Consider the following 13,381-nt stretch of genomic DNA (forward strand, 5'->3'; position numbering starts at 1 on the left):
CAGAATACTTCCACAGTTGTAAATCCACCAGTTTAACTTATCCCTCTGTTTGAGGGGAACTGAGCCCCCTCATCACTCACTTCCTCAGAAACAAGTGATGGCTCCTCGATGGAAAAAAGACTGTAGCCCTTCTGCCAGCTAAAATCATTACGCATCCTCCCTCATGTGATGAAGTTGTAGCTATGCAAGCGTACAGACCTCATCTCTTATTCACAAAGTCTCACTGCAGCTGGTACAAAGTGCTTTGAGATGGATGACAATATCTCCTGTTGGTTCTGTTCTACTCGGTGTAAAATCCTTATCAACCCACTGAGCTCAGAGTAAAACAGACTGAAAACACACTGAGCTCAGAGCAAAATGTAGCTGTAGAGGCTGGTGGTTAAGGCATGCTCCCAGAAGGCAAAATATTTTGTTTCCAAACTTTTCTTAATGAACGTTTTCAGAATTTCAGACCAAGGAGAATGACAAGAGGCAGAAGACATCAAAAATCAATTAACTCAAAATATCTACAAGCATGCCCAACATGATAAATGTCCTACTGAATCAATCATTCCCTCTAGCCCAATCTGCTTGTTGTAGTAGGAGTATTTAGAGAGTGCACACTAGCCCCGCTGTTTCCTGTGGTTCATTCTTCCAATACTTCTCTAGTATCCTGAACTGTTCAGGGTAGATAAGAGGACAGTATCGCTACTTAGCGCCCCGTTCATGAACCTGTAAAATCTTAAAACTTTTTGATTAAAAAAAACAAAACAAAATACACAAACTTGCGAGGATGGTAATATTCAGAAGTTCAATAAATCAAGAGGAAAAGTACTGGCATGAAAAGGTATAAAACTCAACAGCATTAGAAAAAAGAGAACTGGAAGAGCAACTCTGTATCATCGAGCAGAAGTCCATTACAGAGAAGCAACAGGAGCCAACAGTTCTTCATCTGATTCATTAGGAACAGAGGGAATATTAACACCGAGTTTGGTGCTGTATCAGTCCTAACTCTCCACTGTGCCAATAAATCAAACAATTGTTTTGCACTCCTTAGCTTTACCTGTGCCACTTCCAGAGTCTCCTTATGCACAACAAAAGCTGCCCACACAAAAGGAAAGACAGGGTTGCATAAAGCATTATTCTCTTTTTTTTTTTTTCAGGTTGTTTTGGTTTTTAGTTTGACGGTAATGACACCATGCATGCAATCTGAATGGTAAAATACGACACAGTGTGCACACACACACCGGAACTGGGCCAACTCCAACTGCATCATTTTATTGAACAATCAACATTCAACAAGGTTCCATGTTTGCAAAGTAGATTGAAATTCAAGCTTTCTTGTAGAGAGTTATTTCCAGCAACATTTGCTATACTAGTAAGGTAGCTGCCAGTAACCTGGAAGCCAGGTTCCCACCAACATTCAGAACTCCACACAACCTCTTGAATTCAAGATAGATATTAACAGGAGATCCCTTTTAACCCATTAAAGTAAACTTTCCTACAAAACTAATAACGTGCTCTGAAAGCCACAAATGTCTGCTCTTCCTAGTTATTTTCGATTCCAAACCACATTACTGTTTAACAGCTTCTTGAACTGCATCTCCCATAATGAAACAGCAGCGCACACAACATTGTTTGACTACACAGTGTTGGCAAACTGTGGGTTATGCCTGCGCCTACCTGTCAGCATGTTGGTGCAGTTTATGAACATACAGCAGAGAAGCACCCACAGTGCTGAAAAGCAGTTTCTGCTGTGTCCATCACTGAATCAAAAGGCTTTTTAATTCCACAAGATGCTCTCCTTCAGCTTTGCCGGGATTGCATCAAACCACATCATTTCAGTCTTGAAAAAGACAGACTTTTTTTTTTTTTTTACTCTCAGCTGGTTACCTATTTCTTTGACCAATACTTCAATGAATCAGCCTTTTATTCACTTTTTTTTTTTAAGAAAAAAAGTGTTTATGATATCACTGGTTCACAATATCTTTAACATTTTCACAAGCCTCCCAGTATCCAGGTACTTGTTAAAATCCACCAAAACAGTAGTAAAAAAGATGCTATTCATTGTGCTGTGGATATTATTTTCTAGTCAAGATATACATCAGTTGCAAAAGGACAAGTAAGAACTGGATGGAGATAGCACTTCATGCTTCCACTGAGATTTGGAGAAATCACTAGATGATTTTCAGGTTATTTTTCCTACAGATTCACTCATGCTTTAACTTTGAAGTGGCTTCCTCTCAATTCCTTGACAGGAGGGAAATGAAACCTCTGCAGCTCACAGCAAGAGCTGCTCCTCATTCTCTCAGCACAACTTCCTACTCCACAGGTCATCTAGAATGATCAGATCTTTTCTGATTTGGCAGATAAAAATGCAGTGAAATTATGGTCACTTCATCTTACTAGAGATCACAATGCTCCAGAATCCTACCACCAAGCAGTCTCAAACTTCAGATGCATTACAAATCCAATCCTATTTTTGCAGATCAGGAAACTATCAATCAATATGCTATGACTTTTCCTTATCTGGATTTTAGGGTTGTTTCAAGAGAAAGTTGTTTGTTTGTTCTTAACCTTAACATATTGTCAAACATAAGCATTTTTATTTTTCGCTTGAGACCTGGCTCAACTGGATTTTGAACTCAACAACAGATTTTTAGCCTTAGGTCAGGCCCACAATCTATCATTAACTGATAGTCAGTCACAAAAATGATCAGGTTTGAAAATTTCATTTACATTCTAAGGTATAAATAAACTACTCATGGGCTCACTTGCTGATTCTAGTTCCCTTTTTTTTTTAAAGTAAAATTCTAGTGCTTCCTGAAACTTCTCTCAAGCAGACAAAACACAAATAAGAGCCTGCAAGTCAATGCAAGGAAAACAAAACAAAGAAAAATCTAATTATTTGCATTCCTTGACTACATATTTCTAACTTGCCAGGATCTCTTTACTGGTATTTACTATATCAGCCAATCAGAATTTAAATAGGATTTTTCTTTTTAAATCAAGGCAAGGGTAGTAGGTATAGAAAGAAAAATAGGCAGCCAGTAAAGATCATTTGGGGCTTTTCTCTGATATTTCCAACTAGAAAGCAAACTTCTGTCCTTCCACATCACCTTCATTAAGACAACAAATTTTGGTGCTGGCCTCAGAAAATAAAAAAATAAAATAAAATAAAAATGAGAATCACAGTCCATCTTCGATTTTTTTTTTCCAAATGCATACATCTACTCCAGTATAACACACCCTCGAATTACAGCAGGCATCTTGACTGTGAGATATTTTTGTAAAAGGCTGTTATAACCTCACACTCTCTTATATTAACCTTTACAGTAGGCAATTTCAGCACTGTAGACAAGCACTTCCAACACTTCAGATGTTAAGCACGTGTCGCAAGACACAGCTGCGCCTCGGAACAGCCAGAAAAGCAACCACCTGCAGACTCCTACCAAGTGCTACAAACTTGAAGATAATAAGAATTTTGTCTTTTCAGCAGACACGTCCAAACTGAAACCATCCAGTCTTTAGGAGAAAGGAAAAAAGGGAATATGAAAAGCAAAGTTTGTATCAATTTGCAATACAATGTGAACATAGTACCTGTAGCTTTTATATCATTTGTAAGTACGCTGTATACAGACATGGATAATACACTGTATACAGACATGGATAAACTAACTAGTGTCAGAAAGCAGAGCCAAAGATATTCTGCATAAATTAGAAGAGGTTAACGTCAGATTCCATTTCCTGCTCAATCATTAGAAAGCACATCACTCACCTATCCTAGAATACAAACGGTCCATATTCAGCACTAAAGCAACTGTCTATGCAATTTCCTTGCGTTAGGAACTTCAGTGCAACTGCTATGGCTCACTATTTGGCTTCTGAAGCATCTGAAGGGACTGCCTGACAAGCTGTCCAGTGTATTTCGGGATGATGGACGGGACACAGCAGCCGCTGGAGGGGTGGCAGGGGGATGGGCATCCTTAAAGCTATATACTGGAGCACAAATAACACCCAAAGTATTTAAAGTTTAAAAGTTGTTGAACAATTGGATTACATGAAACATATCATTACTGATACTTCTGGTGCTTATTCTCATAACTGTCAGCACAGCTATTGTTTCCCCACACATTCTGATTGTGTGCCAACTTCTGCCTCGAGGCAATGACTCAGTCTCAGACTTTTGAGCTAGACAGCAAAGGGATTCATAAGGGTCTTGCTCAGTAACTTGGCATCCAATTTGTTTTCATCGTTGTTTGGGGTTTTTTTTCTATTACATGTTACTCTACACTGACATACAATATATTATCTTAACTTCATAAAATGTACAGGCCTCCTGCTTTCTAAAAGAGAGGGGAGACAAGACAAAATATTTTAAGTAGCCCAGATTAACATTTTTAACAAGGTACACATGGATAGGACACCCAAGAACTTCCTAGACTTGAAACACTGCTGAGAATATGCAATAGAATGTGTTTTATTATTTATTCTTAATTTCAGTATTTATAACATAGCTTCATCAGCTGGGGCCAACATCCCTCTGGGAATAAAATTTATTGGTCCTTTTGCTACAGAGTCAGCGTGGCAAGTGCAAAATGGGTTGTACAGAAGCCACAAAGACAGTCACTACATTTTTCTTCACTCTTTTAGTTAATACATTAAATAAGATATCCAGAAAGCTAAAATGTACTAGTTTTGTTTGCCCTGGAACAAAGCAATATCTGACACCTGGGAAGGACCTGGTTCATTTAACACCAGGGAAAATCTATAACGTACTTGACAAATTATTTAGATTTCCATACAAAGCTGTCAGGTTACACTCTATCACCTCAGATTTTATCACTTCCTATCACTGTAAGAGGAAATATATCTCTTAATGCAAAGACACCACAAAGGAAAGAAGAGCTAGATAACTGAAGAAAGTAGCAAGATTCCTATCCATTAATAATATCTATTCACTGAAGGTTAATTTATTTAAACAGGCTTTGCATTTAGGCATAGATTTGCCCTGAAGTGACTAACTTTTTAACTTCGAGAGCAAAAAAGAAAAGAACACAAAGGGGTTTGGATTTCTGTATTTTTCACATTCACTTTTACTTCCCTGTGTTTACTTTCTCCCTAAAGCAATTTTTTGATCCACTGGCCAGCTTAACACCTGAGAAGCACGAAATTCCCAAGGACACAACATTTCCATCAAGTTCAACAAAATTCTCAGCAGAGTCATATCTCAATCCTTGATAATTAATCTGTCAAGGAAAAGAATGCAGCACGTTACCAGATACCAGAAAATCCACATGCAAAGAACAGGTTACGACAGCCCTAGCTGCATGAAAAGCTTTAAGCTTTATATGGAAAAAAATTTGAAATGGGAAAAGCATTACACATCAATGAAGCTGCCTCATACAGACTTTCTGATGTCCAGCAAGATTGCAAGCGCAAATTTTTCCTTCGTTTAAGATTCAGAACATACTCTCTTCTCCCTGTTTAATAGTCATACCTACTTTTTCTACAGTGCAATCCATCAAAGCACTTTTTTAAGCAGAGGTCATCTTTCAATATCACATAAGGAAACAGAATTACAGTGGAAAAAAATATTTACTCAAGATCACACAGAATAATGCCAGTGGCAGAATCAGGGATGGAGTGCTGGGATACAGCCACACAGTGACTAAAGCACCTTCCTCAGTCTTTCTATAACTGAGGCCAATAAACCAGCTCATAATTTGCACTATAAATCTATAGATTATAATCTCATCTTCCATACTCATGTAGTATTCCTTATTCTTAGTAAGGCCAGCTTATACATTCTTCTCCCTTAAACATACTATCAAAATTACTGCCTTGGTTCACACGCACTTCCAGCAAGTTACAACACTGACAAATTCTAGGAGACGTTCCAGGAGAGGTGTGAATCCTACAGCCTGACCAGCTACCAAACTTTTGGCTTCATACTAGCATACCAGACTGCAATTCAACCAAAAGCCATCCAAAAATACATGTTACAGTCCTGAGCCTACAGCCATAGCAAGGAAAACATTCTGCACTCAAGTGTGACCATGGAAGCTTGTGAACCTGACCATGTTCTCACTATAAAGGCAGTAAATAAGAATTCCACCAATATTAATGAAGTGAATATACACCATTATGGGAGACAGCAGAATCAAAACAACCCACTTGGTTTAGAAATGCTTTACTGATCTTCCCTTCACAACACTTCTTCCAGGTACATTTTTGCAGGTACTGGAGTTTTTGGTCTCAGAACCATAGTAATAACATTTAAGATATTACAAAAGCATTTATTTCAAGAAGGACAAAAAAAAAGAAGGCGGTGTGACATCAGATGGCAGCATTTCATTCAAAAAGAAAAGGTTTTCATTAATACTCTTTGAACTCACTTCAAATTCTTAAGGAAAAAAATTCCTTTCACATGAGCGTCTGTGCTATTTTCACTGCATGCACTTGGAACGTGGAACAGGGACCTCTCTCTAAGTGCCAGACAGTTCTTATGTGGATGGCTACCCTGTGCTGGTAGTGAAAGGTTAAGAAGGTCTGGCTCCAAGCCCTCCTTTTCGTTATCACTTTTAAAGTGTTCCTATCTCTACTCAGAACCAGAGACTCTGTTTAAATAAAGTTCCAATTGACCTTCCACTAAAAATAGGATACTGTTCAACTCGCTACCAAAAAAAAATTCCATAGTGTGTTATTAAAAGGTTTTTTTAATTTAGTTTTGATAAACACAATCCCCTCTTCTCCCCTTTCTGTTATTTGCTGACAGTTATCTATTGCACATTGTACTACAGCGTTTTACTTAACAAATACCTCTTACTCTGTTACAATGAGGTGAAAAAAACATGTTTTTCTCTTCTCTATGTAGAGTTGCTACTCTTCCCAACAGATCTTATTGCTTCGTAGTGGTGCATTACCCCGGGATGCTTCACCATCACATACCATTTTACGTAACTACTTTCAAATTCATATAAAGGTTTGCATTTGTTTTGCCCAGTGACCCAAACAGTATAATTCTTCCCTGTTGTCTATGGACACACACAAAACTCCAAAATTATGGGTAGTAAATGTGATTGATACTTCTTAAGCATACATTAATTCTGAGCTTTGCAGGAAAATAAAAGATAAAAGGTCCTCAAACTGCATCATTTCGGATATTGGCAAGCAGTCAGCTAGCACCTACAGAAGTATGAGCTAAAAAAAATAGGTGACAGAAAACCAGTATTTAAGCAAAACTATAATCCCACACGGCATGCCTGTATACATGGATAGACCTCTCACACGCAGATTAATTCTTCCAGTGGGGTTCCTAGTGCAGCATGACACTATTTCCTCCTCACATAACCAGTTTCAAATCAAAACATGGCTCAGAAGAAAAATCCTACTTAGTTAATACATCGTTTCTGGTGAAATAGTTTCAGAAATAAAGATGACATTCCTGTCCGTTTTGACCTCTGCTCTCATTTAAAATCAAAAGGATTTGGCTACAGAGCAACTATAAAACAAACAATCACAAAACCAGCCAAACTTTGTCCAAAGTGGATTAGTTCAATAACATCGACCAAGTGATTAGGAATAGGATTGAACAGCAACAACTCATTATGCATTTTTTCTGAATGCCTGTCATCAGGACCAGTTCTTTGCTGTTGAATGTCTTTTGGGCTTCACTAGCTCAGAACATAACTCTCATTTTTAATAAGAGGAATCCGAATGGATTTTACCTAAAGGAAAATTGCCTTCGTGCACATAAAGTTTTTGTATTGAATTCAGTATTTTCACCACTGAAGTGATAAGTGTACATTTACATAAGCCTTCCTGCACTAGATGCAAAACTTGTAAAAATAACAGCATTCATCCAACACTTCATCCTTTCCTTTTCCAATATTCCTTTGCGATTTCTCAGGTTTGGAAAACAGGCAAACACATTGTACAACTTTGGCCACTGGCTTCATGTACATAATTGCAATGATGCAAAATGTTCAGAACCTTTAAAAAAAAATGTTCAAATGTTCTTCTAGAAATTTGGTTGAGAAAACCAACTTTTTAACTCAAAATTCTGAGATCATTGTTTGATTAAGCAACTATATTTCCAGTCACAGCTTCACATTCTTTAACTAGGTAGAAAATGCCCCTCACTCCTCTTCAAACTTACCGTTGGTATCAAGAATTTAACAAGATTCTAGAAACAGCTCTGTGAAGAACTCTCTTGATGCGACTTGACTCTAGAGGCACTGACAGTGAGACAGCAAGTGGTTATCTGTCATTCCTAGTCTATGAGGAACATAATAGGAGGGGTAAAGAGTCAAAACAGGGAGGGCAGTACCCATGTGGCACCTCCTCCTATGCTGTTAGCTCCTTCTTCATTAAGAACTTGCTACTGAACGTATCACTTAAAGAAACCCCAAGCTCATTCCTAGTCTTGCAAACAGTTTGGCGCAGAGCTTTTAAACCCTAAATCAGACCCCACTGAGGTCAATGGCAACGCTTCCTTAGACGTCAACAAGGTTTAGGTTGAACATGAGAAGGGAAAGGGGAAGAACAAAAGCAAAGGCCGTTATTGTAAGACCAAGATCACATATAGCTGCAATGCTCCTATCATAAAAGTTCACATATACTATGCTGTTCACAACAATTTTCTTCAGTTACTGTCACAAAATATTCGAAAATATTTCCAGATCAATAATCCCACTTTTGTAAGTTTTTCTAAGGCAGCTATTTAAGAAATAGACATGAGTGAAGCTTCACCAATTTGCTATATTAGAGCAAATTGAAGTCCCCTGAGGTGTAGCAAGAGTGCTCACATAAAAAGCTCCAGAAATGCCGAAAAGGCATAAGCTGCTCAATAATTTTATTTATTCTGCTAGAGAATTTCTGTTCTGCTGCTTTAGATCTTAACAGTCTGAATTTCAGTGTGAAAATACGTATGTGGTCCGTGTGTCAGGCTGAATTTTCTTTTTGGAAAATTTCAACCACAGCAGTTTGGCTATTTTTGGTGGATTTAGAGGTAAAAAGGGCAGAGGTGCCTTGAAGGGTGAAGTAACCTGACACCAGGTAACAGCACTGGAGAGGCTCAGCAGGTTTGGAACCTATCGCACAATGGCCAACCAATTTCAATATTATCTTCTGCACTTCAAACTACACAGATGTCACACAAAAGGTGCATACAGAACATCTTACAGAAGATTTTTGTTCCCCCACAAAAGCATCAAATATTATACATAGAAAATAACCAGACTTTTCTAGATGATGCAATAATTTACAGGGGAACTTCACTGATACTGCCATGTTAAGTTTACAATTTTATCCATAATTCATTCCCCTCAGAATTTTTTTCAAGCTTTAATCCTGAAAGAAAATCCTTTGCTCATCTTCAGCTCATGAATTTAGAAGGTATAACTAACAAAAGCCAGAGAAGAAGCTGCTGGACTAAAAAAGATCTCTTTTTCTGAGCACATACTTCAACCCAAGCCTAAATCTAGGAGTAGTTAGTATTTCTCAGGACTTCTTAGCTTTCTTATTTACTTCATGAATATTACCTGAAAGTTAAGTGAATTGCATTTTTGTTGGTTCTTCACTGCAAGATTCAAAATAGACAAGTGGAGTTAAGCACATGATCCATATTACATTGGTTTTAATCATTAGATCTTTGTAACTACTTCAGTGACTCTTTTATTAAAGAGATTCTATCAGTGGTGAACAGAGAATCTGCCGTATCTTAATGGATACATTAAGGAGAGGTGTAGAAAATCCTAGTTTTATTTCGAGTTCTTTGTCCTGTCATTTGCATTACCAAATGAGGAACTTCAAACACACATGCCGTGGCTGCATATGGGGATGCGGTGAGATCCAAACTGTCTAAAATGTTTTTCTTTCATGATTATTTTAATGTAGTTTTCACAGCAAAACAGCTGGTATTTCTGTGGTGAGAACTCATTTTTCTGTGTGGGTATCATCATATCGGATTGACCAGCAAAACATAGTTTGCATGCTGATTATCACTTATGTATTTTTTCTGCCGGTCAGTTAAGCTGTCCACGCTTCTCTTAAGGATTTTGCAGCATCTACCCTCTTCACTCAGAGAAGTAGACATTAAAAACACATGGGCAAACCTATCCTAAAACCATTCATTTTTATAACAGTCCTAAACCAGATTTTTCCCCCCTCCATTAACTCTTCCAGTTTCCAGCTCTTGCTAGTTTAAAGTGATTAAGAAATAGAACTTTTAAGATTCCCCTGGGAGATAAAATTTCCCAATGGATAAGTATATCTTGGAAAGTAAGTTTATGTTATCCTACACGGATTTTTGACCACTTAAATCTTTGATAAAAGCCCATAAGACAGACTAAAGATTTTTATTGTTTACTTCACATTAAATATTGCCACGAGGAAAGTCTAAGGACTGATGGTTTTTGTTTAGCTTGCATTTCCAAAGCAAGGACGTTATAATTACATTTTCACTTTATGAAAACTTTCTAAATACCAAATCCTGAAGGCTGTTGGCTGCAATTTTTATTCCCATTTAAAAACAAGTGCCAGAGGTTTAAAAATTCTAAAGCTAGAAAACACCACTTCAATAAAGTAGTTATATGCATGAATTCTGATAACGAACTAATTCTTCGGCAATACCATTGTAGGCAAATGAATTAAATATGTGCTTAAACATTTATCCTGTGATGTGCTAAATGTTTTAGGCTTTTAGTCTTTAAAATAAGATTATGTTCAGTAGGAAGCAGGCTTTATTCATGAAAAACCTGTACAGGCAAAGGCTCTCCAGCAATTGATAACAGATCTTCTTATTACACTGCAGGAATTTATTCCAGTTTTACTTCAGGCTTCTATTTTGAGGTTTTAATTAGTTTCTAATCTCTTTTTAGTTACTGTGCATCTTCAAAAAGAGCTTATACCTGCTCCTTCTCCATATGGTACCTGACACAGCCCCTGTGCAGCCTGCACAAAGAACACTGGGGGTCACTCAAGCACCGCTCAAGTAAAACTTTTCTCTTTAAAGAGAAACAAGGACAGTTTCTGCCCCCAGGGGAAAAAAGGAAACAAAGAAAGAGAAAAAAAGAAAAAGAGGGGGAAAAAAAAAAAAACCTAGATGTGGTTCAATCCCTTCAGGAACAGTTAAAACACCCTTACTTGAACCAGTATTACCAAATTTTCCATCAGTAGCCGTGGTCTCTGACTGTCTACACTTCAACATAAACGCCAAATGAAGTTTTATTAATTTTTTTATATCCAAAATAACACACGAACAGGAGAGAAAGCGACACGTACAGATAAATTCAACAGCAGCGCTGACCCCTGTGCAGATAAACGGCAGGGAAAACAAAAAAATCACTAACATGTAGTAGTAGTCGGAGAACAGAGAACTTTTGTAGTAGGTGGGAGAGGGTTTTTTTATTTAAAACGTTAAAAATATATTAAATACGTAATATATAACTGAAAAGAGGGAAAAAAACTAAAAAAAACCGCCACTTAGAGCGCCTGAAACGCCTCACAGGGCCCGCGCGCCTGCGCTCCCCGCCCCCGCCGCCATTGCGCCCGCCCTCTGACGCTCGATAAGGGTTTCGGGGCGGGCCTCGTACTACCGGCAGCAGCGATGGCCGAGTGGTTAAGGCGTTGGACTTGAAATCCAATGGGGTCTCCCCGCGCAGGTTCGAACCCTGCTCGCTGCGGGCCCAGGCGGGCTGATTTTTACGTTGGCCTCCTTTATTGCTTCCGCTGTGCGGGTCGTTACTCCTCACGTTAACTCTCTGTTAACCCCTCTTATTGCTGCAGAGGCACGGGTCTCGTGTTTACCCTCTTGCAGCCCAGCAGACCGTGCACACAGGCCCCCCCCGCGGCTCCTGTCAAGAAACAAAAGGCGCACCAGATCATGGAATGGTTGGAGTTGGAAGGGGCCTCAAAGCCCACCCAGTTCCAACCCCCCTGCCACGGGGGAGACCTCCCACTGCATCAGGGTCCTCTAAGCTCTGGCCTTGAACACCTCCAAGGATGGCGCAGCCACAGCTTCCCTGGGCAACCTGGGCCAGCCCCTCACCGCCCTCAGCGGGAAGACGTTCCTCCTTCTGTGTAGTCTAAATCTGCCCCTTTCTGCTTTATCCCCGTTGCCCCTCGCCCTATCACCACAAGCCTTTGTAAACAGCCCCTCCCCAGCTCGCTGGCAGCCCCTTCAGGCACTGAATGGTCGCTATAAGGTCTCCTCAGAGCCTTCTCTTCTCCAGGCTGAACCCCAGCTCTCAGCCTGTCCTCATAGGGAAGGTGCTCCAGCCCCTGGATCATCGTTGTAGCCTCCTCTGGACCCGTTCCAACTGCTCCATCTCCTGCTTATGTTGAGGATTCCAGAACTGGACACAATGCTCCAGTTGAGGTCTCCGAAGAGAGGAACAGAGGGGCAGAATCCCCTCGCTCCCTGCTGGCCACGCTGCTTTGGATGCAGCCCAGGACACGGTTGCCCTTCTGGGCTGCAGGCGCACACTGCTGGCTCACATCAAGGTTTTCATCAGCCAGCACCCTCAAGTCCTTCCAGCCTTGCCTCTAAACCACTTGTGATAAACAGCACTTGGTGGAGGTGGGAGAAGGGGCCATGGGATCAAGGTGCTTTCCACTGGTCGCCCTCTAGATCCTCTGCAGACAGGACAGGCACTGGATAAGTGCAAAACTCACAATTAATCCAAGGCATTACAGTGTCCCAGTTTGCCCCCAAGGCCATTGTTCTGTGCACACGGCCTGCAGCTGGTACAAAATACTGCTTGTCAGCAGCAGGCTCCTCTACATGGAATGCATTTGCTTCCCTTTCATGAAGAAAGCTGGTCTAGTTAACTCCTAGACCTGCAGTGAGATGGACATAGATCACCTTTTCCTGGCCTTCTGCACAGGCATGAGGTACACACATACACACTCCTTTCTGTCTGCCATAACCTGACCTTTGGATCATAGAAAATCATTTGGATATCATAGAATAACCAGGTTGTAAGAGACCCACCAGATCATCGAGTCCAACCACAGAGATATGGAGAAGACCTTGACATCATTGTCCAACCATACCCATCTATCACTAAAACATATTCCTAAGCGACTTATCTACCCCTCCTTTGAACACCTCCATGGGTGGTGGCTTGACCACCTCCCTGTGCAGCCTCTGCCAGTGCCCAAGAACCCTTTCAGTGATGGAATGTTACCCAATATCTAATCTGAACCTGCCCTCGTACAACTTCCACCTTCCAGGTGCATCACTCTCCTTTTATATGTGACTCCAGCATTAGTGAAGAGCTGAAACATTTCTAGAGCCAGGTAAGAGAAGGCTGAAAATAGGAAAAATGCCCTTTCCACAGAGGCCAAAATAGGCTGGAGTAGGAACAGACACTTTTCACTCCCATGTCTCAAAACC

The 13,381-nt window shown here is 39.9% G+C and overlaps 1 protein-coding gene and 1 non-coding gene across 5 annotated transcripts in view; one reads left to right on the forward strand and one right to left on the reverse strand.

Annotated features, from left to right (window-relative positions):
- Positions 1–8,266, reverse strand: part of CTNNA3 (catenin alpha 3) — a 418,271-nt gene extending 410,005 nt beyond the window's left edge. For 2 of the 4 annotated variants that reach the window (XM_069864008.1, XM_069864006.1), the window contains exon 1: positions 3,758–3,873. In XM_069864008.1, coding sequence (XP_069720109.1) covers positions 3,758–3,782 — 25 coding nt within the window. In that variant the 5' untranslated portion in view covers positions 3,783–3,873. Of the gene's footprint in view, positions 1–3,757; positions 3,874–8,140 lie in introns of those variants that run through there. The other 2 variants (XM_069864007.1, XM_069864010.1) reach the window with 2 other exon arrangements.
- Positions 8,267–11,584: 3,318 nt separating this feature from the next.
- On the forward strand, positions 11,585–11,666 carry TRNAS-UGA (transfer RNA serine (anticodon UGA)). The gene has a single exon. It is a non-coding gene; the product is annotated as a tRNA-Ser (tRNA).
- The last annotated feature ends 1,715 nt before the right edge of the window (positions 11,667–13,381 follow it).

Source organism: Phaenicophaeus curvirostris, chromosome 9 (genome assembly GCF_032191515.1).
Source record: "Phaenicophaeus curvirostris isolate KB17595 chromosome 9, BPBGC_Pcur_1.0, whole genome shotgun sequence".
NCBI classification, from domain to species: domain Eukaryota; kingdom Metazoa; phylum Chordata; class Aves; order Cuculiformes; family Cuculidae; genus Phaenicophaeus; species Phaenicophaeus curvirostris.